This window comes from Pleurodeles waltl, chromosome 11, assembly GCF_031143425.1.
Source record: "Pleurodeles waltl isolate 20211129_DDA chromosome 11, aPleWal1.hap1.20221129, whole genome shotgun sequence".
NCBI lineage: Eukaryota > Metazoa > Chordata > Amphibia > Caudata > Salamandridae > Pleurodeles > Pleurodeles waltl.
Window position 1 is genome coordinate 354922248 of NC_090450.1, and position 27368 is coordinate 354949615.

At 42.0% G+C, this 27368-nt stretch overlaps 1 protein-coding gene across 2 annotated transcripts in view; it reads right to left on the minus strand.

The window, feature by feature from the left end:
* CROCC2 (ciliary rootlet coiled-coil, rootletin family member 2) overlaps window positions 1-27368 on the minus strand; it is an 878259-nt gene that overhangs the window by 771072 nt on the left and 79819 nt on the right. For both annotated transcript variants that reach the window (XM_069213663.1, XM_069213664.1), the window contains one exon: window positions 16972-17078. In XM_069213663.1, the coding sequence (XP_069069764.1) occupies window positions 16972-17078 (107 nt within the window). The remainder of the gene's footprint in view (window positions 1-16971; window positions 17079-27368) is intronic.

The window sequence follows — 27368 nt, forward strand, 5'->3', positions numbered from 1 at the left end:
TTCTCAGGTAGAACGGATATGGAGCCATCAACTCTAGTGCAACATAATCTGATTATTCTTTATTGGCGACAATCAAATGCAACTGTAGGAAACAGGGAATATCTCAAACAGCCATATAAAACCCCCACAGGTAGAAGAGCTGATAGATTGCCTGCTGTATTAATGCAATCTGATCCTCTGTGGTGGGCTGATTCCTAAATCCCTTTTCTAAATGGGTCATTTGCTCTGGGAAAATTCTCTATTCATGGTGGGGATTAATGGTGGGGAGCAATAATGAAGCCTATTCACAAGAAAGGTCTGTGATGATTCAGTATTTTATCAATTAATTTCAGTGTTGGATACAGCTTCTGAGATCTACACACAAACCCTGCTGACATTTCTTAAGATAAGGGATTTTGGGGCCTGTATTGTAACTAAAGAGCACGGGGCTTCAGAGAACTCTCTACGATTGACCATTGCTTTGTACTTTGGGGTGCTGCAAGCAGAGCCACAATGACGACAGGCAAACTCTGCTCCTGATATGTGGGCTTCCAGCCAGACAGAAGTATTCTTTGGGGAGAATTTAACAAGATAGAATATTCCTCATGCCCTGTTATTCATGAAACAGCAACTGCACGTTAATAATTGGGCCAGGATAGATATGAATGGCTCTGGCAACTTATCTGATAAAATTCCTATTTAAAACAGACTTCGGCAGGGATCTCGTAAGGGTGCATTTTAGACACTTACCATTTAGCTTTTTCATTGTTGACCTGGCAAATACAAATTCTTACCCTTCTACAATAGGTGGTAGTCATGTGTGTTGCCTTACGTATGTGGGCGATTTCATTAAACAGGACTATACGCCAACAGGTCTGCAACAAACTTCAAGCCTGGCACTCCTTTTGAGAGTTTATTAGACTTGTAAATGTGGATATGGCAAAGACCCTGATCTTTTCCAAGCGCCAAAAGAAATTTATTTGGATTTAAACAATGCTCCACCGGATCAGGTTAGTGTCTACAAACATCTAGTCCTTTCTTTTTAATGTAATTTAAAATGGCATAAACTTACAGCAAATGTTAGAACCACACTCTTGCTACCGTAAAAGTCTTGAAAATATTTTAATGTTTGCTTTGCAAGGCTTTAAGAAGACTGTAAGAGGCAAACTGATTTCACAAGCATATATGGTGCAGAATTATTTGCGATAGATCTTTGTGTAGAATGTGAATCTTAGGAGAGTCTCTGTTTAAAGAATCTTCTGTGCCTCCCAAAACAATGTATGATACATGCAATAAGGGATAAGATAGTGTAGTGAATCCTATCTTGTTATGGGAAGCAGTAGTTAGCTTAGCCTTCTGGCTTGCAGACGTTTACCCTATTTAGCTTGCTCTGTTTTAGCAAAATTATATAATTATATCTTCCCAAGATGGCTGCATTGTTTATAGTTAGGAAGATGTGTTAGGTTCACGTTATCAGTGCCCCTCTGCTAAGGCGTCACTATCAGTGCCAAAGATAAATAAGATGTAGGTATTCGCATTAGATACTTTCCCACTTTGTGCTTTCCAGGGAATTGTTTGTGTAATTGCCGCACCAAGCAAGTCTTCTTATCTATTGCTTGGAAACATACCTATGTCAGGGGTCCGATCGTAACTGTATAAATACACCTTACACAGACAGATTCCTGTCAGATGCCATTGACGCGATCTATGCTACACCACTCCTTGATGCTGACCCAGTCTTCGTGTCCCCCACAGAGTCTGATCTAAAGTCCTCATTCCAGGGTAACAAGGGTTGGCGGGCTCTTCTCATGGAACTGTACTGGCAAATTAGGTTTAACAAACCTAGCTCTCTTTAGATCAGAGATTAGGTTCATCATGCTAGAGTATTAGGGTCTACCACACCTGCTTTACATTTCGTGTTATTGCAAATTCTTGACTCTTGTTTTTACCATTCTGTTCCTTGCATTATTAATTATCCTAATCTTTGCATCCCATGCAACTTATCATAGATTTTAGTCTTGTTAATAAAGCTTATTGAAAATATCACTGCATCTCTTTAATTGCCTGTGTATGACTGAGACATGTTGTCCATGTGAGAAAGGGATAATCCCCTTTTAACCACGACCTCCCTGAGATGTCGCACTCTAGAGTCCATCTGTAAAGGCTGCCATAAATCACCTTCTATTTTTTCGTTTTTTTTGATGAGGTACTGCTTGTGAGCTGGGTGGGTTTGGGACGATAGTTGCGACTTGTTGTAGGACTGGCCTAGTCACCTACAAACATAAATACGGTCATCCTTAAACCAGCAGTCTTAGTCAAACTATGACAATAGGCATAGGTTATTGGACTATTTTAGTCTAATCTCAAGTTTTCAGGTCTTAAATCAGCATCAAAAAGTGTAGTAGTAAAGGAAAATGTTAATCTTTGATGCTGCAGGACATATTGGCATGCTCAATGAACTTTCTTGACTTATTGGTGACATTGCAAAAAACTCAGAATCGGGTATTGATATTTTTTATATTTATTATTTGATGCCTTTAGACAAGGTAAAGAGAGCTTTCCATGTCGAGGTTAGAGAAGGCTCAATAGTTGGTAATAGAGAGAACCTTGCAAAGAAGAAGTATTCAGTTGTTCATTTTATTGGAAATTTGGAGGAGGAGGAGATTTTTTCATATCTGTCCCAGGTTCCAGATAAACGTTCACAGAGTATTGTTCTCCAATTCCAGATAGGAATTGATTGAGGTTGGACAATATCCAGCTTTAGAAAAAGTCTCAAAATAGGTTTATCGCTTTTGTGACTTAAAAAATAAATACTCCCTGATGCATAGTCTCTCAGATTGTGATCTCTTTGTGATGATAGGGAAAGGATTTTACATCCTCTACTCATGAAGTATGGAACAAGAACTTAAAATGAAGCATGAGTTATTTTATGTTCTATGAAGTTTTTAGACACTGTAATTACAATTGCGCAGTATATTATGCTGATACACAAGAGGTTGTTTTAATATGAATCTAAGGCTCTAGCTTCTGGATTTAATATGATTGTTTTTTTTTTATTAAATCTTACTTAGGAGGGGATTAAGTTGTTACTATGTGGATGAGTAATTGGTCTAAATTATTCTGTGATATTATATATATATATATATATATATATATATGTATATATATAAATAAATTATGTCCCTTAAGGATGAGTTGCCTTTTTTGGATTTCTCCAATAAGACAATTAAAAAGTTGTCGAAAATTGGGCAAGCATAAGAACTGATGACATTAACGTTATTTTTAACCAGTGCCAAGAGGGTTTGCCCACTTGATTTGATTTTGAGGCTTGACTACAAATGTTTTAAAATTTGGAACGCAATATTACCAGTAGACCCATGATTCCTATAGGCAGACTATATGATGTTTATAAAAGAAAAGAAAAAAAAAAAAAGACTATTCACCAAATTGAGATGTATCCTGGCATTATACCAGGAGCAGATTAAGACCGAAGTGTCATCCACAGAGAAGATTTCAGTAATACTGGAAAGAGTGTAGGAGGCCCATCGATGCTGCATGAGTTTCTGTTGATGGAGTAGTAGCAGTTAAAAGGTGAAAAAGGTCTTTCTGCATAGTGAGGTTCATGCTATCAAACAAACTTTTTGGCCTATGCTGGTGGCCTTTGAAAAGGTTTGAGCCACCTAGTCCTACCCTAGTTTGTAGGTGTTTTGTGGCACGATCAGGATATATAAGGTTAGACGGATATTTAGTGCTTTCAACTTGAGCAATGCAGACACCCCAGGATTCCAAAAGCACACATCTGCCCACGATTTTAGATATGAAGGAATGAGTTGCCAAGGTAGTGGGAGTGAAATGAGTAGTAGAGTTTATGCAATCAATAAAAACTTTACACTGATTAAATCATTAGAATTAATATCCCTTACTTCTGGAAAATGACAGAGCAATCTGAAAATATTTTGGGGTTCAGGATATCTTGTTTTTTGTGATTTACACATTGGCTGAAAATCTACTTCATTAGCCTCAAGAAGATTAGAATGTGAATGAAAAATATCATTTGGGACAGTTAGTAGTTTTTCTGACAACAAAAAGGTAGAAAGTTGGGAGTTGCTCCAAGGCACAAAGTGTCTGAAGTTCCAGAGGAACAGGTTACATTGTCACTGTTACAATGTGATGCCGCTAAGACAGTCTGGCTTGTGCATTTTGCCCTTTTAAAGAATCCAATGATAGTTTAAGATGTTTTTGGTTAGGGTTAGTGAAACTTTAAAAGAACAAAGCCAGGCGCTTGCTGAGCAATGTTTTATCCAGATTTGGTGACTGAAACAATAGAGCTACTTATCATTCAAGTACCATGTTCTCCAGCCTCACTCATTGACAGTACATCCTTGCTCATTCATTTAGAAACAAGGTAATTTGGACTACCTTGCTTTGTTTTTAGTCCTTCCTGACTGGCACTATTTATTGTTACATGACTTAGAGACTATTTGACTAGAAGTTGGTTTAGGGCTTAAGACAGTAGGCAGGGAAGTCTTCTGATCAGGGCTGCCCTGGGCCGGAGACAGATTAGAATATTCTTTTAGGTCAATGTTATTTGTCACACTTGAAGTATGAGGATGAGATCTGGCTGTGTTGAAAGCAGGGAAGACTTTTGTGCTAGCTGCATCGTTTTTCGGACATAGGCTGGGAGAGTGATCTTCAATGGTTCTCATTTAGCTTCCTTAGTTTTTCATTCAATGTCTACTGCTATGAAGCTGAAAATGATCATTGTTCTCCCCTTTGCCAGCATTAGGTGGGGCATTGTAATTTTTTCCACTTAAGAGCTACTCGAATTTCGATCCAAAATCCTTCTGTATAACTATGGGGATAAAAGAGTGGTTCAAATATCAGTAGTGTCTTTATTTTTGCTTGAAAGTTATTTATAGAGTTAATCAATGTGGGATTATGTCCATCATCAGAAGCTGTACATTCCAAGACGGGTTGATGTTGAATGGATGGATGTTTTGATTCAGTCAGAATTAAAATTATTTTTGTAGGTAGCAGTTGTAGTATGTCTGTTACATCATCCAGTGGGTCTAGAACAGAAACGTTCAGCTCAAATGACTATAAAGTGTGCTCAATGTTCTCTACAAATTTCATGGTTGATTTTAATGAGGATAGATTTGTGCTGATGTGTTTGATTAATAACATTGGTTCAGACAGTAACACTGACTGTTGCAATAAGGTGTCAGTGATTTTCGTGAATGTTGACCGAACTGCTTCCAGTGCATTCAAAATTGGATAAGTTGGTGGTGTTGAGTCCTCCTCCATACTACTGACAGAGGAGCGTCAAAGGATGACAGAGTTGCTGTCTCATGTGTAGGTGTTCGACTCAAAAGCAGGCCGAGCAACAGCTAGATCTTACAATTCGATTAATAGTTCTGACTTGTCAAGTGAGTTATCCAAGGAGTCAGAGTTGGAAGATTGATTTTCAACAGATCTCCCAAGCTCAATTTGTTTAATGCCCGTAAATTGAGTCTGCATCAGGGTCAGGCTCAGGATCAGAATGAGAGCACAACACCAACGACCCTAAAGGGATGGGATTAGTTTGGCAGTGATTGACTATGACTATAAGGTTGGTTGATTGAGAAGGCAATTGTTCCAGTGGTGCGCGTAAGCTGTTGTGTAGCTATTTTAGCCATGTTTCAGGCGTGTTGTTTTAGCTAACTAGGCTTTTAGCTGTGCATTTCACCCGCCTACGGTTTATTTAGCATTGTATTATTTTTCTAGCTTCCATTACGATGTTGTTTTATTTTCTCTATCTTGTCATTTTGCCTAGGTCTGCACCACGTCCTTCATAGGACATACAGTTCACTTTGTGCTTTCTCCAAGGCTACAGTCAAGATAGGGTTGCCGACAAACGTGGTAAACTGTGTCTCCTGCATTCACACACACACACTCATACGTGGGGACCATTTCTTAGAATGTCAGCTGTGTTATTATAAATCACCCCTTAGTCCCAGACACGTTAGAGTGAGATTCCAGCCAGATTACCACAACTGTATGCTGATTGCTGCAAGCTTCGCTACAGCTACCCGCTAGGATGACTGAGCCCTGATCCAGATCGGGACGGTGTCTTTTTAGGCCTCAGGCTTCTTCTTCAGGTATGATGTTCTCCCAGGGGGAAACCCGAAGGGCAGATTAGGTTTAGTATGCTATGGTCATACTTAGCGTAGTTGAGGGGTTATAGATCCACTCTTGTTTAGACAGCATGGTAGGACTGTTCTTGTGTTTCACATTTCTAGTCACATGCCTGCTCCTATTGTCTGTTATGATCCTCGTTATTGCTATGTATCTTCTTCTAGCTAGGATGCAGATATTTTAATAAATGCTTATTTAACTATATTCTGCCTCTGTTGTCTTTGCCTGAGTGAGATCTTGGGAACTGAGAGAAGGGGAGGCGATCTGACATACCACGATTCCCTGGGGAGTCTACTTTACCATGAGCTCGGTTGCCACAATCATCTCGGTTCGAGATGGGGCGCTGCTAGTTAGCCTGAAACCCCAGATTAGGCCGACAGGTGTAACCAGGTCTGGAATTGTACTCCGTACCCACTACCTAGGCGATCCAACCACCCAAATCCAGTAGCCTCACTACCCTAATGAGAACCTACGCGACAAACCATGCTGGCCTTTTCCTATCAGACAATATTAAACATTCACTTATTAGTTTCTGCTTATGATTTTAGCCAGTGTTTTTATTACCATTTTTACCTGTTCACTCAAGGTGGCTCTCAAGGGTAGAAAAAAAACACCCAATATGGGGTTAATTGAGTCAGAGGTGGCAGAAATAACAGCACTCAAAATCAAGCTTTGGTGACCCAGTTAGTGACTCAGTTTTCCCTGCAGTTGTGGGTGAAGTCCCGTTCTAATAATGGTTTCTCAATCCGTGGGTGTCTGGCTTGTTGCACCAACGGTTGTGGTAGCAATTATTGTAGCTTAGACAGCTGTTGCAGAGTCTTCATACTGGACCGTTACAGAGGAATATAACAGCCCCCTCCTCCCAAACCAGAGACTCTTCAGTGGGCTCAAAGAGGCTCAAGCAATAACTACAAGTTTAAAAATCTTGTAGTTCCACAGGAGCAAGAGTGTCAAGTAGGGCCAACAGGAGTCTTTAGACCAGAGAGGAAGCCCCTTGGTAGGCACGTGGGGATACTACTAAAGCTGATATGGAGTTACTCTGGGTAAGAGGAATAAAGAGCAAGCATCCAGAAAAGGTACTGATGCTCCTTTAAAATGTTTCTCAAGCCTGTGAAGCCAAACTATTTTCAGGTGGTTAGGTTACCAGGCTAAATTGTCTTGCCAGCTGCACCTCCCTGCTGCTGGCCACTCAAGTTGTTTGCTACTCACAATGCCTAGCTCTCAGTCCTAGGTAGGCTCTACGCAAGCCTGGTTCTGGGGTGAGCTACAAGGAAAGTGAGGCATCAGATGGGTTTCAAATGTGATTTAGCAAGAAACCTGAACCTCAAAATGCGTTAGAAACTTTGGTCCCATTCTTGTTTCATCCGCTGGTGGACATCCGGCGCTAACACACCTGTGATTTTGGAAAGCAATTAGCTGAAGTTAATTCAGGAAATCCGAAGACCGAATCAAATGCAAGCAGTTAAGGTTGATGGGAGCATGGTGTAATATTGTAGTGCTGATGGCAATATGGTAGCAGTATACCTACCCAGTATGCACAACATGTCGCTTAACACCCTGCAAGCAGCACTAAAACTGACATACCAGACTAGACATTTAGCTCAACTCAGTCACATGAGGCAACCCACTACCTGTCGTGCTGACTCCTTAGCAGCGAATGGGGTCAGAGTGGATCCATATGCCGACTTTACGTACCAGAGAAGCACACCGGTGTTTCCCAGGCGACAATCTGTGCCAAACCAGGCAAAATGGTTATCACCAGTTTTCCGTGGAGCAACCAGGATCAGCAGGGAAGGTGGGGGAGCTGGATGTTAACACCAGCCTCTCATCTCAGAAAGCGCAGACTGTAGGCATCCCAACTTAAAGAAACAGCTGTCGGCTTATGGCTTGACTTCTGGCTCCAAGCTTGCAGTTCACAGCTCCCAGGCTCCATGACCCTCACAAACCATGTCTGCCTCGTAGACGTCACAACATAAACCAAAGATATTATGATGAGAACAAACCAAATAAGGATAAATTGTTTGCCTGTAAACCTACTTCTCTTCCAGGGGAATCCTCATCAAAGGCATAAGCACTGAATGTTCCCGCCCATGTGGGGGAACCAACGGAGCGCCACACACACACATGCACACACACAATATATATTTCTTATGGGCACTCTGTGTTTGTGATACGGCTTTGACAAAGACTGGAAGGTTGAAACATGTAAGCCTTAATAAAACTTTTGCAGCTGCTACATCTTAGAGTGCTGACTCACTCTTTTGCAGGATGCAGCACGTGCCTTGGTATATATTGAGCGGGTCCTGCGCCTGCTGTCGTACACCGACCCAGTGAGGTGGGTTAGGTCGGGTATCTTGCAGAGCAGCAGGTTGGAACACTGGCACCAAAAACGATTTTCTTACTTTGAATTTGCCCACTGGGGTAACGAACTGTGTTTTATTATTTTGTTTGGCTTCAGCAACCCACTTGGGATATAATAATTTTAAAATGTGCAGGACTACCTTTACCAGGATGCACTTTGCAGCTCACTTGAGGTCCACTGGGACAAAACTGGTATTCAACTGATATCAGGTGTCTGCAATTAAATCTGCTGAGTAGCCAGGCAGTTGGCTTTTGAAAAAGGAAGGAAATGTTTAAACTCTGCTGATGAAGGGATTAACCCAGAAACACGTGTCCAGAGATGTTTGTAAATACAAGGCCTGAAATAATGAAAATGCCAAATAATTCTCTGTAGGTTGCTGACTTTGTTACATTCCATAATGACCAGTTGCGAGTGCGCTTTTGTTCAGGAAAACTTATATATATATACACATACACACACACCTTTATTAATGTATGTAGTACATATTATATATATATATATATATATATATATATACACACACATATACATACACGCATATACAGACACACAGTTTTCATTTACATCATCATTTTACATTAACATTTCTGTAAAGCAGAAAACAAGAGAGAAAAGGTGCAATTATAGGCTTTATGTAACCAGAAAAATGAAGTGAAAGGCACTGGTAGCCAATAGGCTGCATTTAAAAACATAACAGAGAAAACTGGAACGTGCCTTTAAGGCCTCAGAGGACCCTCTGTATCCATCCATGCACCACAGGTGACAGTTAGGTCAGATCTTTTCTACGGTGACATGAAGAAAACATTGCAAAGGATGTATACTCTGCTGTATGACACATTTGTCCGTGGAGGAGGGAGGGTTGCTTCGGACTTTGAGGAGGATTCCTCTAGGATTGCAGGTTTACAGGTAAGCAAATTTGCCTTCTCTTCCAGGGGATCCTCATCAATAGTCATAAGCACTGAATAGAGTAGCAAGTCCACCCCCACACATCTGCAGACAAATCTATGAACATAAAAAGCAGCTGTTACAATTATCTGAAAAGATTTCTTAAAGAGGCCTTTCCCTACTTGAGTATCTGCCTGAGAGTCGGAGTCTAAACAGTAATGTCTGGTGAGAGTAAGTACCGATCTCCATGTAGCAGCCTTGCATATTTCAGAAATGGGTACATTTCTCAGTAGAGCAGATGTTGCTGCCTTACTCCTCAGAGTGGGCCTTAGGTCTAGCAGATAAGTGTTTGTTGGATAGCTGGTAGGAAAGTGCTATACATGAGACTATCCATCTAGAGATGGTCTGCTTGGAGGATGCTATGCCTGTTCTCATTGGAACATAATTGACAAATAGATGTCTGATGTCTTTGGTCTTATCTAAATGAAATTTTAGGACTTGTTTGACATCTAATGAGTGCAACACTCTCTGCTGGCATGGAAGGGTTAGGAAAGAAGGTGGGAGGAGAAATAGTCTGGTTAACATGAAAATCAGAAATCACCTTAGGAAGTAAGCTCAGACGGGGTTCTCATGATCACCCTGTTAGCATGAAACCCAGTGTCAGGTTCTTTAGCACAAAGAGCCTGGATATCACTGACTCCACGTGCTGAAGTAATTGCAACTTAATAGCAGTTTTCCTTGTAAGGTGTTGCAAAGATGCCTTGTTTGAGAGGCGGGCCCATGAGCTTTGAGAGGGCCACATTAAGTTCCCATGGAGAAGAGGGTGAATGTACAGGAGGAGAAACCTTCAACCCTTCTTAAAAAGGCATTTGTAAGAAAGACACCTGAGTGGAAGAATTTCTATAAACAGTGATAGCAGCGAGAGGAACCTTAATCGAGGGCAATTGCAGACAAGACCTTGCTATGTGGTGGAGATAAGGCAAGATGACATCCTCCTGCCCCAGATTTGGACGATGATCATTCTGGATACACCACATAGAGAATTTCCACGTGAACTTGTAAGAGCGACTGGTAGAGGGTCTTTTGGACTCCTTAAGAATCTCAATACATTCCTGTGAGAGGCCTAGATGTCCACACTGGAGAAATTCATGAGCCATGTTGTCAAGCTCAGAGAGGGAAGGTTGCAGTGGAACATCTGCCCTCCAAGCTTAAACAGGAGATCTTGTCTGCATGGAAGCCTCCTGTGTGGTCTTTCAGAAAGGTGAAGGAGATCCGCAAAGTACCATTGGAGGGGACATTTTGGAGCTATGAGGATCATACTGGTCCTGGATCTATTCAGTTTTCTCATCAGTGGGATCGGGGAAAATGAGAAAATAAATTTCCTGGACTAATTAATTAAAAAAGCATTCTTTCTTGTCCCTGGTCGGGGAAACCTGGATGAGAAGTCTCAGCATTTTTTGTTGTTGCCGTCTGCAAACAGGTCGCTTTGCGGATATCCCTTTCTCAAAATATGTCTTCTACGAGGTCGTTGTGAGGAATCAAGTTGTGCGCTTCAGCAAATCTGCGGCTGAGAGAGTCTGTCTGAGTGTTCTCGACTCCAAGGTAGGTGAATGGCGAAAATAGTCAGACCCCCCGTCTATTAGCCACTCCCAGATGGCCTGCACTTCCAGAGACAGGGGACGAGATTGAGTTCCCCCTTGCTTCTTTAAGTAATGTATTTTGGATGCGTTGTCTGACTGGACCAGGAGAGAGTTGGTCTGAATGAATGGGTAGAAAGACTTGAGGGCTAGATGGACCACTCACAGCTCCAGCATGTTTAAGTGATAATGCTGCTCCTTGTCCAGCCACATGCCTTGCATTTGTAGAGGGCCCATGTGAGCACCCTGCCCCTGGGGAGAGGTATCCATGATGAAAGTCTACGAGGGAGGGTCCTGGTGGAAGTGGACCGCTACCAGTAGATTGTGATGCTGAGACCACCATGTTAGTGATTGCTTTGCCTCCCGCAAAAGAGTCAGTGGCCTGAAAACTGACTTCACTGATCCTCCAGATTTTGCTTTAGAGGTCTCATGTGCAGCCTGGCATGAGGGACGATGAAAAGTTAACAGGCCATTGATCCCAGAAGGGATGCCACCTGCCTAAGTAATGGATACAGAGTGTGTTGGCGATTGTGACACATCAGTTTTATTGAGGATAATCTCTCCTCCAAAGGACACACACGTGTAGCCCTTATGCCCAGGTAGTGGAACCTTTGTGTTGGCGTGTGTATGGATTTTACAAGTGTGATCTGGAGACTTAAGCTTTGTAATGTGTTGACGGATATTTGGAAATGACGTTCCGTTTGGGACTCTGAGGAGCTTTTTATCAGCCAATCATCTAAGTATGTATAAAAGAACATTATTTTCCTCTGCAAAGATGCTGCTTCTACGGCCATAAACTCTGAGAATGTTTGAGGTGCATATTTTAGGCCAAACAGTAGTACTTTGTACTGGTAATGTTGGGATGCCACTGTGAAGCGCAGAAACTTCCGGTGTTCTGGTGTGACCAGAATGTGGAAATATGCATCCAGGAGATCAATGGAACATATCTAGTGCCCCAGATGGAGTTGGGGTAAAACTGGTGAAGGGATAGCAAGGGTGATAGAGACCAGGATTACTGGTGTTGTTGCAGAGCCCAATGAGGGGTGTGAACCCTCTGTTGAAAAGGTTGGTCTTATGGCCTGTATCTCTGATGGAAATCTCTGCACTTTTCTAGGGAGGAGGCCTTGAGTGCATGAAGCTCTGCTTTCAGTTTGGCCATTCTGTCATCTGCGTGAGATCCAAAGAGTGAGCTTCCAGTGAACAGCAGGTTTAGAATCCACTGTTGTGCCTCTGGGTGAGGCATGTAAGGCAAAGCCAGGAGGACATTTTGGCGTGGATTCAATGAGAGTACCCATAACCAGCCAGATCAGAGGCATCGGCCACCACAGTGATAGCCTGGTTGGAGGCCTTTTTTGTAGGTTCTCCTGGAAGCCTTGCCTGTCTTCCTTAGGCAATCCTTCTGTGAGTGAGAAAGAGTCCATAGAAATCTGTTGTATCTCCCCAACAAGGTAGATGCGCTAGCCACCTTTGTGATAGAAGGAGACGTACCACACATCTTTCCCAAAGCATCCATCTGCTTGCTGTCCTTATCTAGGGGCACAGAAGATGAGGCAGCCAGAGTGTCTTTTTTGCTGCAGCTATAATAATCGAGTCTGGTGGTAGGTCAGACTTAAAAAATAATGCATCCTGATCAGGTGCCTTGTACTTTTGAAGGATCTGCAAAGAAGCCGCTCACAGAGCTGCTGGGGTGAGTGAAAGGTACATAGCTGGCTGGGGAAAGCCTGGGACCAGAGGAAGCAGTGGTTTCGAAGCTGAACGATGGTGCAAGTTCTCAAAGATGACTGATGTTGGGGGAGCAGGAATGTCTACGTTTACCTTGGATGCGCCTTGAATCAACACGTAATTAAAAGTTGTTAGGTCATCTACTGGAGATACTCTTGCCGGTGGAGGGTCTGCCAGTGTATGCAAATACTCTCTCATTGAAGACCTAGAACATGTAGAGCAGGTGGGAGACCTACGTCGTTGATGTCACGACCGGGATCAGTGCAACCAGTGGTACCTTGAAGTGGATCAGCTCCTTGTGCTCGACCTCAACATATGCCTTAGAGGTGTCGTGGATCTCCTTAGTGATCTAGGTGCAGGAATATTACTCTCCTGGGGAGAAGTAGAAGCCAGAGAAGACACAGGTGGCATTGTTGGCTTCGGCAATGGTGATCGTGGAGTAGCTCTTGAAGGAGAGTATGTCTGTCAATAGTCTGTCCCAGACTCTGTTGTATCTGCTGTTTGTTGAGACTGTCCAACCATTGTGGCGAGATGTTCATTGGGGTCTCATGTGGTGCAGACTGGGCATGAGATGCGATGTTCAGTGGATGCACTGACAAAATATAAACATCAGTTGACACAGAATGACTTCCTGGATATGAGGGTATTGTTTGAGCCGGCGACTGCGACTGTGAGCTGTGTGATGGTGAATGGCTCTTCTCTGAGGTTGACATCGAAGGTTGTTTTGGCGTTGACAATGGTCAACGTGAAATATGTGGCTGTGAGGCTACAGGTCTTGATGTTGACGTCGATCATATCAGCAGCGTGTGCCTTGACTTCAAAAGGCTAGCCTGTTCTGATGTTGATAGTAACTGTGATGCAGAAGGGTGCCTTGACGTCACGCAGTGGCGTCTCTTGCTTGACAAGGACTTTGCTAGCAATGCATGCCTTGACATAGACGAGCGATGCCTTGACGGTGATGGTTGTCTTAACATCGGGTGATGATGTTGCTGTGATGCCGACGGCAGTCTTACTGGCGAGGACTGGCTTGACTTCGAGTGGCATCTGATAGGCTGTATTCTTAACGTCGACAACAACCAGACCGGTATCTGCCCTGACCTTGATGTCCTTCCTCTCAATTTTGACCAGGATTGCTGTTTTTTTCTGTCTCTCTGGGGATCTTCCTCTGGGTGCCTTCTTAGGGCGAGAGGAGGGCTTCTTGGAGGTAGATGGGGACCCTCCAAGGCCACTTGAAGCTGTTTTTCCGCCCTCCGGCAGCCTAATGAGATTGTTTTTTTTTAATGTCATTTAAAGTTCTCCTCCACAGCCCCTGGCAATGGTGGCATTTTTTAGGCAGATGAGTCTCAGGAAGACAGGCAACACAGACAGAATGAGGATCTGTCTAAGCCTTCTTTTTGCCACAAGGACACTTCAGAAACAGTGCAGGCATGGTCTAACAGAAAAAGATAAATTTTTCTGTCAAAAAAGTAACCCTCTGTACAGTATGTACTGAAAGATGTTGACTGAGGTCGAATAATTGAGTTTTTGAAGAAACTTTTTTGACAAAAAGCCAAAAAATAGGAGCACTCTGCTCCAGGATCCTAACATTAGGAGCCGGAAAAAAGAACTGACCTCACTGTCACCTGTGGGGCACAATGTGATACAGAGTGTCCTCTGAGACATTAAAGGCATTTTTCTCTTATGTTTTTAAATGCAGCCTATTGGCTACCAATGCCTCTCACTTCATTGTAGTTTTCTGGTTAAATAAAAGCTATAATTGCATCTTTTCTTGCTTGTTTTCTGCTTTACAAAAATCTAATGTAAAATGTTGATGTAAAAGAAAACTGAATTTCATTTTAGGCATTTTGTAGGCTGCATATGTGATAGATATATATATATATATATATATATATATTTTTTTTTAAAGGTACTCCGTATATTAATAAATGTACATGTATATATAATAAAATATTTAATATGTTCTAGGGTCCCCCCACACATTGGCAGGAATATTCAGTGCTTGTGACTATTGATGAGGATCCCCTGGAAGAGAACAAAGCTATCCACAATCTTGCCTTGCGCGATACTTCTTGTTACCCTAAAATTTGCTTTTGAGTGCGAGACAAAGTTTGGCTAGAACAGTCATCATGCCTCAAGAATTTGTTTTGAATTCTGTGTACAAGTGCACTACTTAGGCTGAACAATGAACATAATGTCCTCCAGAAAAGTGTTTAAAAATGCAGAGTAGTGCAGTCTTCGAGAGGCTTTTTTTGTCCCCTCTGGAACAATCAGCAGCAATTTCAACTGATTTGCTTTCAAATCTCCTCTTTTATTTTGTGTTTCTAGAGCACGACAATTTTTTTGAGATGGTTGTCCCTTGTGCACTATTACAGTCATTGACATCAGAAATCCTCCATAGTTTCAATAGCTCTTTCTCTCAACTTAGTTTTCATTTCAACACTCGTGTACCAGGATATAGATAATGTGTGGTTTCTGTGTGATATGCCTACTGCATTCAATTATTAGTTAAATAAGTTCCAGACTGTATGAGACTTATCTGTTCCCGAAATCCACCTTCACTCACTGTAGGATCTGCCACAATGCCACTTGGGGGTAGCGCCTGTTTCAAAATGTCTCCTCAATTAAAGGATTACAGGGTCTCTTTACGTGTGGTGAGAGTTTTTTCCAACAAACAATGCCACAAGGCTTCCTGGCAACTTACTTGTACACTAATATTTAAAGGAAAGTGCAGGTGCAGCCTCTTGTGTGGATCACATGCATCTACTCCTGCTCGATACTGCCTCCCTTCCACAGTTTCAACAACTCTTAAAGCTTCAGACATCCACTGGTACCAAAAGCCAAAGCAGGACTATGCCACTGAAACTGGGGCAAGAGGGAGCAGGACTCGCACATTAGTCCCACTTCTCACTCACATAGCCAACTGGTGACATGCAGAGCTCATCACTTACCTTCAAGCATAGTCAGCAGGATGGCAAATAGAGTTGAATGCTCACCACTGCCAAATGTGGTGAGCCAAAGATCATGGCTCAGCCTACCATACCGCAGAGGTCACTAAACCAAGGGACATTAAATGAGGTAATGCTAGCATTTGTTACTTACACTACTTTTAAGCGACAGAAGTGTGGTTTAAGGCACCACACGAAAAACAGGTTAGTATTATTAATAAGATTATTATTGTTATGACCGTCAGCCTGAGCAGCAAACCGATGGGTGGATGTTAAATTGGGAAGTCCACAGCAGATGAGACATCATGTAATACAGAAAGCGGCACATCCTATGCTGTGGGGGTTCCTGTTAGTGAGCCATCCGGTTGCTTCTCCCCAAGGTCAGTGTTTCTAAATAAAGGCTAGATTTGAGACACTGTCATCACAGAACTTTCATAATTTTGACAAGTTGAGAGCAGTTGCGGCTGTTAGAAGGGGCAGGCTGGCACGTGGGAGGTAGGGGAGACTATTAAAACATTTTTTAAAAGAAAGAATAAAATATAAAAAGTACCTGCTCCACCACCGCGCCGCTCCTCTTTCCCCCCTCACTGCAGGCACAAGCTCCCAGCCTGCCCTACGGCCAATCCTGAGGCTGCTCAGAGCAGCGTTAGGATTGACTCTGAGCCTGTGCCTGCTCTCTCCAGCCTGGCAACACAGTGCCCAAGACAGCCGGGCCAAACACACATGCACACTGAGGGGAGTGCACAGTGCATTCCCCTCGCCCCGTCACTCCTAATGCCCAACAAAAGTTTATTATCTTTTTGTTGTTAAAGGATTTGCAGCGGCTGTTGCTGGTGGGGGGGGGGGGGGGGGGGGAGGTAATGCTAGTCCACCACAGCAGAGGATCTGCCCTGTTTGAGAGCTAATGCCCCCAAAATCTTGGTGATCGCTTTAAACTGTGAGCACAAACTAAGTACCTAATTTGGAGTTTGTTCACAATCATGATAGACATCCCGTCCGCCTAATTACAAAGTGCATTAGGATATAATGGACTTGAAACTAGGCACACGTTTATGATGGAGTAACCAGTCTGAAAAACTGTAAATCGGCCCTTAAGTCATCCCCAAGACTCCAAGAATAGTATGTCACTATATGAAAGCAAAACTACTTACTTTGTTAGCAATTATTCTGCAGACTTTTGCTTGGCTTCTCAACCTCCTACAAATATGACCTACAGAGTAGGTCAGCCAAGCGTCTCAGTGAATTTCATGTCTGGGTCTTGACTCACCTCTGCTGTTCCTCTTCCAGTCGTATAAGGGCATTCTCCAGGTCACTGCTGTGTTCATGCTCGGATCTTCGAAGGCGGGACTCTGTTGTATCCAAGCGGGTCTGAAGCTATGAGTGAGGACAGAAAAAGCAAAACTTTCTAAATGAATGGTTGGCTTCCACACAAGTTTTAAAGCATATTTCCCCTGCTTAAACCATTCTTTTCCCAGATTCATTGAAGGATCGTAAATGGTATTTGACTCATGACAAACTATTTCACCATTTTGTGTTTTTATCACTGCAATCGACTGCAGTGGTCTTTGTATACAAAACAGCATATAAATATATACATATAATTCAACATAAAGAAAATAGGAATAAGATCAAAGAAATTACACACGTATGTATGCATACTTTAGGATGAAGTATGTGTACATAACTTCATTTTAATTCCATAAACTTTATTCGTTATTTTTAGACATACAGTCAGAGATCATGAGAGATAGCATGTGATACACAATCATAGGGTGATTAGAACGGTAGAAAACAGTATGATATACATGATGCATTTCTGAGACAGTTTGTGGTATCCAGTTACAGCTCCTTATGATGTGTCTGAAGGTATGTATATCATCTCGTAGAAGGTATATCATACATGTGTATCACAGTAAGAACAAATCAAGCAAGTGGGGGAAGGGGAGGGGGTTGTGCCCAGTGAGGTTACGAGAATACAAGAGTTAGTGTAATGTCTTAAATAGTGTAACCGGGGGGGGGTCCACATATCTGTCTAGTGTTTGCCAGACTTTTTGTTGGTATCGTAGGATTGGTTGAGGAACCAACCTGGGAATTGTGGGCTCCCCTTAGATAGGTAATCCATGCCCACCATATGTGGTGCGATATATTGGAAAATTATTTCCATACTGATAGGAAGATTTTCAACACAATTGTTAATAGAAGGTCTGACAGGGCCATGTCATTGGGCTTCAGATTTAGAGTCATTGGAGAGGCCCAGGGCAATCACTGGAATGTTTAGGAAGACTGTTGTGTTGAATAGAGTTGCTAAATGATTCTGGATTAAAGTCCAATACTGCTTCAGGGGGTGGCAGCTAAAGAACATATGTTCCTGAAAACCTGCTGACAAGTTGCAGTTCTAAAAAGTGTCACTTCCTCAAAGCTTTAGTTTGTAAAGCCTGGCTGGAGTCCAGTGGAGGAAATTCATTGAAAAAAACAATGTTGATTGTAACAAGGGAAGGTGCAAATTTGTTGTATATTGCCATCTTGCCTATTTTTGACCATTTAACATCTATGATGTAGTCAATACTTCCAGGTTCTAAGAGTCTGGACCATTTCGATTAGAATGATTTTGGTGCTGGAAGATGTCTAGATATGATTATATATAGTTATGAAGCCATATGTCCTGAGGGGTGCCATGTACTCAGGTGAAAGGATGGCTAGGTCTTCATCATGTTGAAATTAGACTGTTTTACTTTGTTTTCGAAAGCTGTGGAAATCAACACTGGAAAGGTTGTATATTCTTTGGAGTTCAGCAAAGGAACGAGGACTAGTATTTGTGTTGTCTAGATCTCCGATTAAAGTTATGCCTTTTGAAGCCCAAAAGGTGTCAAAATTATAAATACCCTCAGTTTTGATTTTGGGGTTATGCCAGAGTGATGTCAACATGGAGCTATGGATTGAATTTGTCAGGCTTTTGTCTAATAAACAGAGTGCATTTGCAGGGTCAATTAATATTTGTTGACTGGGTATATTTAATTTTCGTCATGGTGATAATTGATGTGGTGTTAAAGAGAGTGAGTAATGAGCATTCTGTTTCAATCCAGCAGGGGTAATTAACAGTGTCAGGCAGCACTCAGTAGACCTCATGTGCTGCTAGAAAGGCAGACTGATATAAGTTCCAATTCGGGAGGTTACAGCCCCCATCTTCAAAACTTAGAGTCTGATTTATATCTAGGCAGATGGGAATACTCCATCACAAACGTGACAGATACGCTGTCTGCCATATTACGATTCGTTTATTTTCTATGTAGATTGTCATATGGTAGATTGGATAGCCATCACGTTTGTGATGGAGTATTCCATCTGCCAAGTTCAGGCCCTTAGTCTAATACATTATAGGAAAGCCTCACTAATTTACTACTCCAAGGGAAATTCAATGTTATTTTAAATAACTATTTGAAGATGGCTGGGGAACATTTCGGAGGCAACACAGACGATACAAAGTTTACTACTGGGGGCATCGTCATTTTAAGTATTTTGAGTGTGCCCCACAAAGAAATGGGCTTAGAAGACCAGGAAGTTAGCAAGTTTTGAACTTTAGGGATGGTTTGGGATTCATAAGTCACTGCTGAACCATATCCCAAGTATTTGAGGAATCTGGGTTGCCTCAGTTTTGCCTGTGTTCAGGGTGTTTCCAGAGACCCAGGAGAATTAGTGGATTATATTAGTGATCAATGGGATACCTTTCCAAATATCAGAGAGAATGAGGATATTATCTACGTATGCAGCCGTTTAGTATGATTTAGTGCTGAAATGAAAACCAGTAATTTCAGAGGAGGAGTTAATTACTTGACAAAAGGGTCGATAGAGTAAGAAAAGAGGGACGGTAGCGAGCAGCCTTGTTTTGTACCTTGGCGTAGGTCAAAAAAGGGGGAATGTGCACTGTTTACTCTATTTGCTTTGGGATTGACGTATTGGGCCATCTCCATATTAATGTTTGCCTCCATGAGGTTGTGTGACTCAAGGACTGCATGAAGAAATGGCCATAAGACTTTATCAAAGGTCTTTTCTGCATAGAGCACTATGGCCGCTGCAGGTAGGGTGGAGTGTTGGGCCTCTTATTATATGGCAGAATCTTGCGTATGTTGTCTCTTGCTAGTCTCCCTTGATGCATGGTTCTAATCTTTTGACTAGTATTTTTGCAAATATTTTGGCTTTCATATTTAAGAGTGAAAATGGTCATATGTGGGGTCCATGTGGTCTTTGCCCTCTGTACGAATCACCACAATTGTGGCATTGGCAGCAGTGCCAGAAACCTTCCCTTGAAAGACAAAGTGATCAAGGGTATTCTTTAGCAGTTTAATTATAGACTTCAATAGTTTATTTTTTTCATAGAAGATGATGGGAAAACTGTTGAGGCCCGGAGCTTTCCTAGAGCAATTCGATTTTATTGTATTGACAACTTCTTCGGTTTCTATCAGTTTGTTTAGACGGGCTCTGTCCACATCAGAGGCTGACTTGATTGGAGGAATACTATGCAATCTTCTTTTATATATGTTTCGCTAAAAATGATTAAATACCTCTAAAATGCCTTTATTTTAAAAAATTAGAGAACCGTCCTGTGCTTTAATATGCATAACCAGGTTATTAAATTTTTTTATTTGGGGGTGACCGCTAGGGCCTTGCCGGCCCGTTAAGGAATAGTAATCTTTTGGATTTTTCAGCATGCACCCACAAGCATGCCCGCTTTTGCTAACTATAGGGGTATAGTTGTATTTTAATTGCTTAATTTCAATTAGTAGCTAATTCTCTTTGAAGTGTCTGAATAGAACCTCATTCTTTTAGATTTACTCTCTTAGTTTTTGTAGAGTTCTTCTAATGTCCCTACTTCTTACGGACATGCGTTTAAGAAGTTGTTCTCTCATTGCTCATTTGAACGCATCCCATAGACCAACTGGGTTGGTGACAGAGTTTGTTTTCTCTAAAATACAGTTTGGTTTCGTTCAGTAGGTACAGTATGTCAGATTCTTTTTCTAGGGTACCCATATTTAAATGCCAAGTAGAGGGTTTTTCTTTGATGGGCCGTTTAGAATATACATTGAGATAGCTGCATGATCTGAAAAGAGAACAGGGTTATCATGGCTGTGGAGGTTGCCTGGAGGAGGGAGGCATCTACTAAAAGATGATCAATGAGAGAGAAAGTGAGTGAGGTGGTGAAAAAAAGGTAAAGTCATTGCCTTTCGGGTTGTGTACCCTCCATACATTTAGGAGACAGTGCGTGTTGCATATATTGTACATCTTTGTGTGCCTTAGGCGGTCTGAATTTGAAAGCTGAAGGACTGCCTAAAGCGGGATCCTCTGGTGGTTAAAATCACCTCCAAAGATCGCTTTTGAGTCTCATGGGATGTCTGCTAGTTTCTTGTTAAGTGTGTGCCAGAATAGAGGATCATCTACATTGGGTGCATAGAGATATTACATAGAGGTCATGTTCCCCATTAAGTCTTGTGATTAGACATCTACCATTAATGTCCTGCTTTGAGGCGATAACTGAAAGGCCAGATCTTTTAGAAAGAAAGGTAAGTACCCCATTTTTTCCCCTGCATGCTTCAGAGTAGGTCACCCCTGCAACCCATCCTTTCTTCATTGATAGGGCTTTGTTAGGTCCAATTTTTGCCTAAGGAAGAAGGAGTATCTTGCCAGACAAGTCTTTACAGTATTCTGATGTCTTAGTTCTTTTGACTGGATGGTTCAACCCCTTGGTGTTCAGGAAAATAAGGTTTAGCAATGACATTGGTAATCAGGGTTGACAGTGTTTCATGTTGAGGGAGCATGAGTGAGGGCTTTGGCTTCTTTGATGCGGACATCTTTGTTAATTGTATCTCACTGGGTCAGTGGGGGGGGGGGGGGAGGGTGCAGGAGAAGGAAGCGTTGGAGGGTGCTAACAACCAGCTCTGAGAACTTACGTGGGTTTTAGGATCACAGACTGGTGATCTTGACCCCCCTTCCCACCTGGGGGTGTCTGTGACAGACGGTGCACAGTAGGGAGTATGAAATGTAGAGTGGACGGAATTGGCTGATTCTGGAGTGAGGGGCCAGTAGACGAAGCAATCATGAGGATATGAAGGGCTGGATGGGTGTGAGTATAGCAATGTTTATGTGTGTTACCTGAACACTGTGCATCACCTCTGGGGTCATGTGTAGGAGAAATCGGTTGGTTCAAGCGGAGAGAATCGTAGCATCTTGTGACAGGGAGTTGGGCTGTCCGATGTAGTGGGAAGTATGACAGTACAATGGTTCAAGGACACACTAGGAGTTCTTGCAAATAACTTGGGTGTTAGAATGCGTGTCTTGTCTGTAACATTTACATATTGAAACAACATAGTTGTGTTTGGACTCGTGCAACTTAGTCTATAAACATCGATGTGAACATAAACCTAGATTCAAATTACCAGGATATCTTGTATTTAACATCTTGATTGAGAGTACCTTAATCAGTGTGATTTAGATATTGCAGCCTTGAATATATGAACTGGCGGTAAAGACTGTGAGAGGGTACCAGTAGTAAGGAACTGGGAATCAGCATGTAAAGGGAGGACCAGGTCAACTGTGAGCATACAAGTATGCACATTTTAAAACCAAACCTTAAATATCTATACCAATTCAGTTCTCATTTGCAGGAGATCATATAAATGCCATGTAAGTGGATGGTATGATCATATTTTAGTTCTTCAAGTATGAACATTTTAAGTGAAACATGAAGTATTTATACCAGTATAGGTCTCACTTGGGTGGAATTTTGTAGTTATCATCAGTGAAGCTTCCACAGTCGAACCTTGAACACCACAAGCGTTCATATCTTGCAGAGTTTTCAGGAGAGTGCTTTCATCGACATTTCACATTTGTTGTCTAGGAAGGCAGATAACACTGTTGGATCCGAAAAGATCTTTGTTTGCCCATTGAATGTAATACGAAACTTGAAAGGGCCAAAGAATGCATATAGGATCTCCATTTCCAGCAGTCTTTTCAGTAGGGCTTAAAAAAAAAAATATATATTTTCAGCTGATGACAGTTTCTTTTGCATAATCTTGAGATTTATGGTCTCACCAGTTTATCACTTTAATTTTTCTCATGTGAGCTAAAATATGCTTTGTGTTTTGGTGACACAGCAGTTTGAAGATCAAAGGCCGTGGAGATTACATTCTTACGCTTAAAGGTTGTAACCCTCTGGGCTCTTTCAATCTCAAAGTCTTTGATGAAAGACATTTCATGCACTTTGGGGGAATCAACATAATTAAGAAGTCCACCACCGAGATGGATGCATTTTTTATTCCCTCTGGTAGCCCAAAAATACAAATGTTTCTCCTCCGATTTCGGTCTTCAAGATGTGTAATTTTGTGTCCAATAGAGGTCACTGAACGTTCTAACACTTGTAGTCATTTGGATAGGGCATTGTTGTAGTCTTCGATGGAGCCTATTTTAGTTTTATCATTAGGGATTTTTACCGTTAAGTCTCTTAGGGCTGTGCGAATCCCAGCAACCTCAACTTGAAGCAGATCAGTGTTTGTTTTGGTGCTTTAGGCTACTTCATGCACCGTATTCAGTTTTTGTAGCGTGGCATCTAGTGTGGAGAAAGTCTAGTCTCTCTTTCACTTGGGACTCTGGAACAGGAGGAGTTTGTTTTGATCATTTCAGGCTAGCTTTGTTTTCTCGGTCCTTCATATTGGTCTCTCTAAAGCTTGCCATGAAAGTCACCAGATATAACTTCTGCACTACATCCAATATACAAACTGCTAGTGGACATGACTAAAGGGCAAGGTCTTGTGAAGCTTGATTAGAGGTGAAGGATTTACTGTTGTTTGAGTCTTGAGGCTGTTTGAGGTTTTAGTAGACCGCTTTTTGATGCTTGATTAGTATGGTGTTGTTGTGGTGCTGTTGCAGTATTTTGGATGTAAATTGGCTTATGCTGGTGGGTATTGTTGTTTTATTCATCTTTATGTGTTTTTTATGCAGTTTTGTGTTCCTTGGTAAATCAGATCTGGAACTCCGACTGCAGTCACTTTTCAGGGCCACTCAGCAGTTGGCAAGCTGTGCATCTCCTCTCAGCCTAGCTTCAGATACCTATATATTATCTACACAGCAACAACGGTCTCTGATTATTGGGGGGGGAGGGGGGGGGGGGCTGCGGAATTTGCGCAACAAGATGTCATATTGTATTTGCTGTGGTGTCATTTATGTGTATCCCTGAGGGGCAATTTTTACCTGAAGGTAATACGATGTCAATAGCGTTGATGGATGATCAGAGTGGGAGGTCCAGGTGAAATCTACTCATCCTATTTCACTGCAATCAAAAGGGCTTTCTACTCTCAGTGATGCAACAAAGAACAGGGCGTGGTGAAATCGCCATGGGACCGCAGCTAGTGAGGCAGTCATTGCCATTTTTATTGTATGTGGAGTCTGCACGGGCGGTGAGCTGTGGAAGGGTTTCCCCACTTATTGGGAGAGCCGGTAAAGGTGAGTGGCGTGGGGTGCCTGGTGTCAGGGTGCAGGAGGTAACAAGGTGTGCATGCTAGCACCGCATTGGCCTGCAGCTAAAAAGGGCCTTGCTCTTCATTTGGCTCCACAGCGGGGATTAGCAATGATTGGGTGGGGAACCGCCTTAGGTTTAGGTGATCACCATAATCTTTAATTGTGCTGGGGATCAGACACAGGTGTAGAGGTGCAGCGAGCCACAGTACTCGCCCCGTTTGGATATCCGCAGGTATGTTTTCTTGGTCTTTAGAGGTTTCGTAGCATGATCAGCAATTTGGGACACCTTGGGTGAAGTGTTTAGACCAAAACACACCTGAGGCTTGTCAGAGCTCAGAGGCGATCTGCCGTCATAGCCTCACGCCTAGCCACGTCCCTCATAACCCTGCATTTTAAAAATAATCTACGTTTTGGAGGTTAGCCTTTGTTTTTTAAAAGTAAAATCAAAAGAATTGAGATGGAGGGACGAGAGGATGTGGCATAACAGAAAGAGCTGCCGACTTTGGAACTGGGGAACCAGGTTCATGTCTTGGAGTCGCTCAACATCCTGTGATTCTTGGCAAATCAGTTAACCTCCCTGTGCCTGAAAAAAAAAAAAACAAGCACTGGCAAAGCCACTTGGTCTGGCTTTTGTTGCAGGAAGCGTTTGGTAATAGATGGTTACTTTGCGTGTGTTTTCCTAGCAGTCTAAGAAAGAAAATATAATGAAGCAACATCTTGGGCTAAAACAATAAGGAAGATGGAATAAGGATCCTTTGATCAACAGACTGTAGTAGCAGAGTTTAGCTGCATTCTCAGAAGTAACGCAAAATATTGCATAGTAAATACGTTTAGGTAAGTTGCAGTACTACAGACTGAGCTTCAAGAAAGCTTATGTAAACGTCTTAACTCTGATCTAAAACAAACATTGAATTCCACGAGGTTATCAAGAGTAAAACAAAATTAACATGCAGGGATATTAGTTAACAGCACTGATTTTTAACATACTTAACATCCAAAGAGCAAGCAATCCATAAACATAAAAACTACAAAACAGCCATTAAAATACTGTTGTGCCATCCAACAGCACACAGTAGCTTTAATCTAACATAAGGACAACTTCAGCCCATCCATCTAACAAAGTATCAACTCACAGAATGCCGTGGCCGGCCCAAAAAAAAAAAAACACACATTTTCTCTGCACTAATATAGTACATTTTTGAGTAACTGATGACAAGACACCAAAAGTGGTCTGTCTCCAGATCGAAAAAAATAAAATAAAAAAATAACACACCTGCCTACAATAAGGGTATTTACACAGATAATTTAAAGAAACGTTTTTGGGCACTAATAGAATCAGATTACAAGATTAGATGGCATGTGAATTTCAAAAAAACAAAATCACCAGTCACAGGAAATCCAGAGGTACCAATAATTAATAACAAAGGTTTTGAGAAAAGGGTTGGCCTTCAAAGTGCTCATCTCCTGATAAATGTGCACAGCCACGAAGGCCCAGCTGGATGAACATTTAACCCCTTCACTGCCAGGCCTTTTCCCCCTTAGGTGGAAAGCCTTTTTTTGGCTATTTGGGGCAGTTTGTGCTTAGGCCCTCATAACTTTCTGTCCACGTAAGCTACCCACACCAAATTTGCGTCCTTTTTTTCCAACATCCTAGGGATTCTAGAGGTACCCAGACTTTGTGAGTTCCCCTGAAGGAGACCAAGAAATTAGCCAACATACAGTGAAAATTTCGTTTTATTTTTCAAAACAAAATGGGAAAAAAGGGCTGCAGAAGAAGGCTTGTCTTTTTTTCCCTGAAAATGGCATCAACAAAGGGTTTGCGATGCTAAAATCACCAGCTTCCCAGCTTTCAGGAACAGGCAGACTTGAATCAGAAAACCCAATTTGCAACACAATTTTGGCATTTTACTGGAACATACCACATTTTTACGATTTTTTGTTCTTACAGCCTCCTTCCAGTCAGTGACAGAAATGGGTGTGAAACCAATGCTGGATCCCAGAAACCTAAACATTTCAGGTTGGGCATTGCTGAGGTAGGTCTCTGTTGTGGCGCAAAGGACCTGCTGTTGCCAGAGCTTCATGTTGGTGGTCGACACGGACTGTTGCTGCTGATGCAAAGGTCAGTTGTTGCTAGAAATTAGAGTCGTTGAGCATTGCAAGTGATTGTTGTTCACCCCAAGTAGTCCAAAATGGCTTGCTTTTCACCTGGAGCTCATGAGCAGTAAACTCTGATGCTGGCTAAAGGTCCAGGACCTGGGGAGGGCACCTCTTGGGATCACAAGCACTCCAGCAAAGGCCAGCAAGCAGGGCTCAGGCAGGTCCAGTTAGTGATGGTCAGCTGGGCATTGCAGGGGTGGCCTCTGAGCTATAGGGACACAACAAGCTTCCAAACAGCTGGTCAGTCAGTTGACCCTCTGAGTCACTTTTATGGAGCCTGGATTCCAGACAAGCTAATCCAATCTTGTAATGTGAACAGTATCACACCAAGGTTGTTAGGCCTAACAACTTTACTAGTTGAGGTCTGAACAATTAGACACTCCTGTGTACAGTGTTTAGTTAGGAAGTCCTATCATTAGGACTAGGAGATTTCTTCCTTAAACCAGATACCTTAACAAGACAGGACATTAAGAAGGTCAAAGACATATTCTGGCAGAAAAAACAGGATACGGACCCAGACTCCTGTTTAATGAGCCAACGGACAAACTTAGAGACACAACAACCTCAACCGAAGTTGTACTTGACCATCATTAATCATGAGCGACAAAGGTTTTTACTCACAAGACGACGTCTAAACACCTTACATTATCTTGTGGCATTCCCAGTTGCTGGAACCTGGTTTAAGATCCTCCCTCCCTGTTACTGCAATGGAAAGACATCTCAAAGCACATTACACTTTATGCTTTTCTGCACTTTATATACTCTTCCAAGAAAAAGGTTTTTACGTCCGCTATTTCAGTCTAACAGTATTAGAACTAGCCAACTTGCTTACTCCCACTTACACGATTTGGGAAATATGGACATAATCCAGGCCGTGCTAAATTTTATACATGCTGCTTTTGGTGCTCGGAAAATGTATTAACAATGTTTTTTAGAATTCTTTTTATGACTGTGAAATTCTGTATGTTATTTATTTATTTTATGTCTTTTTGTACCGAATAA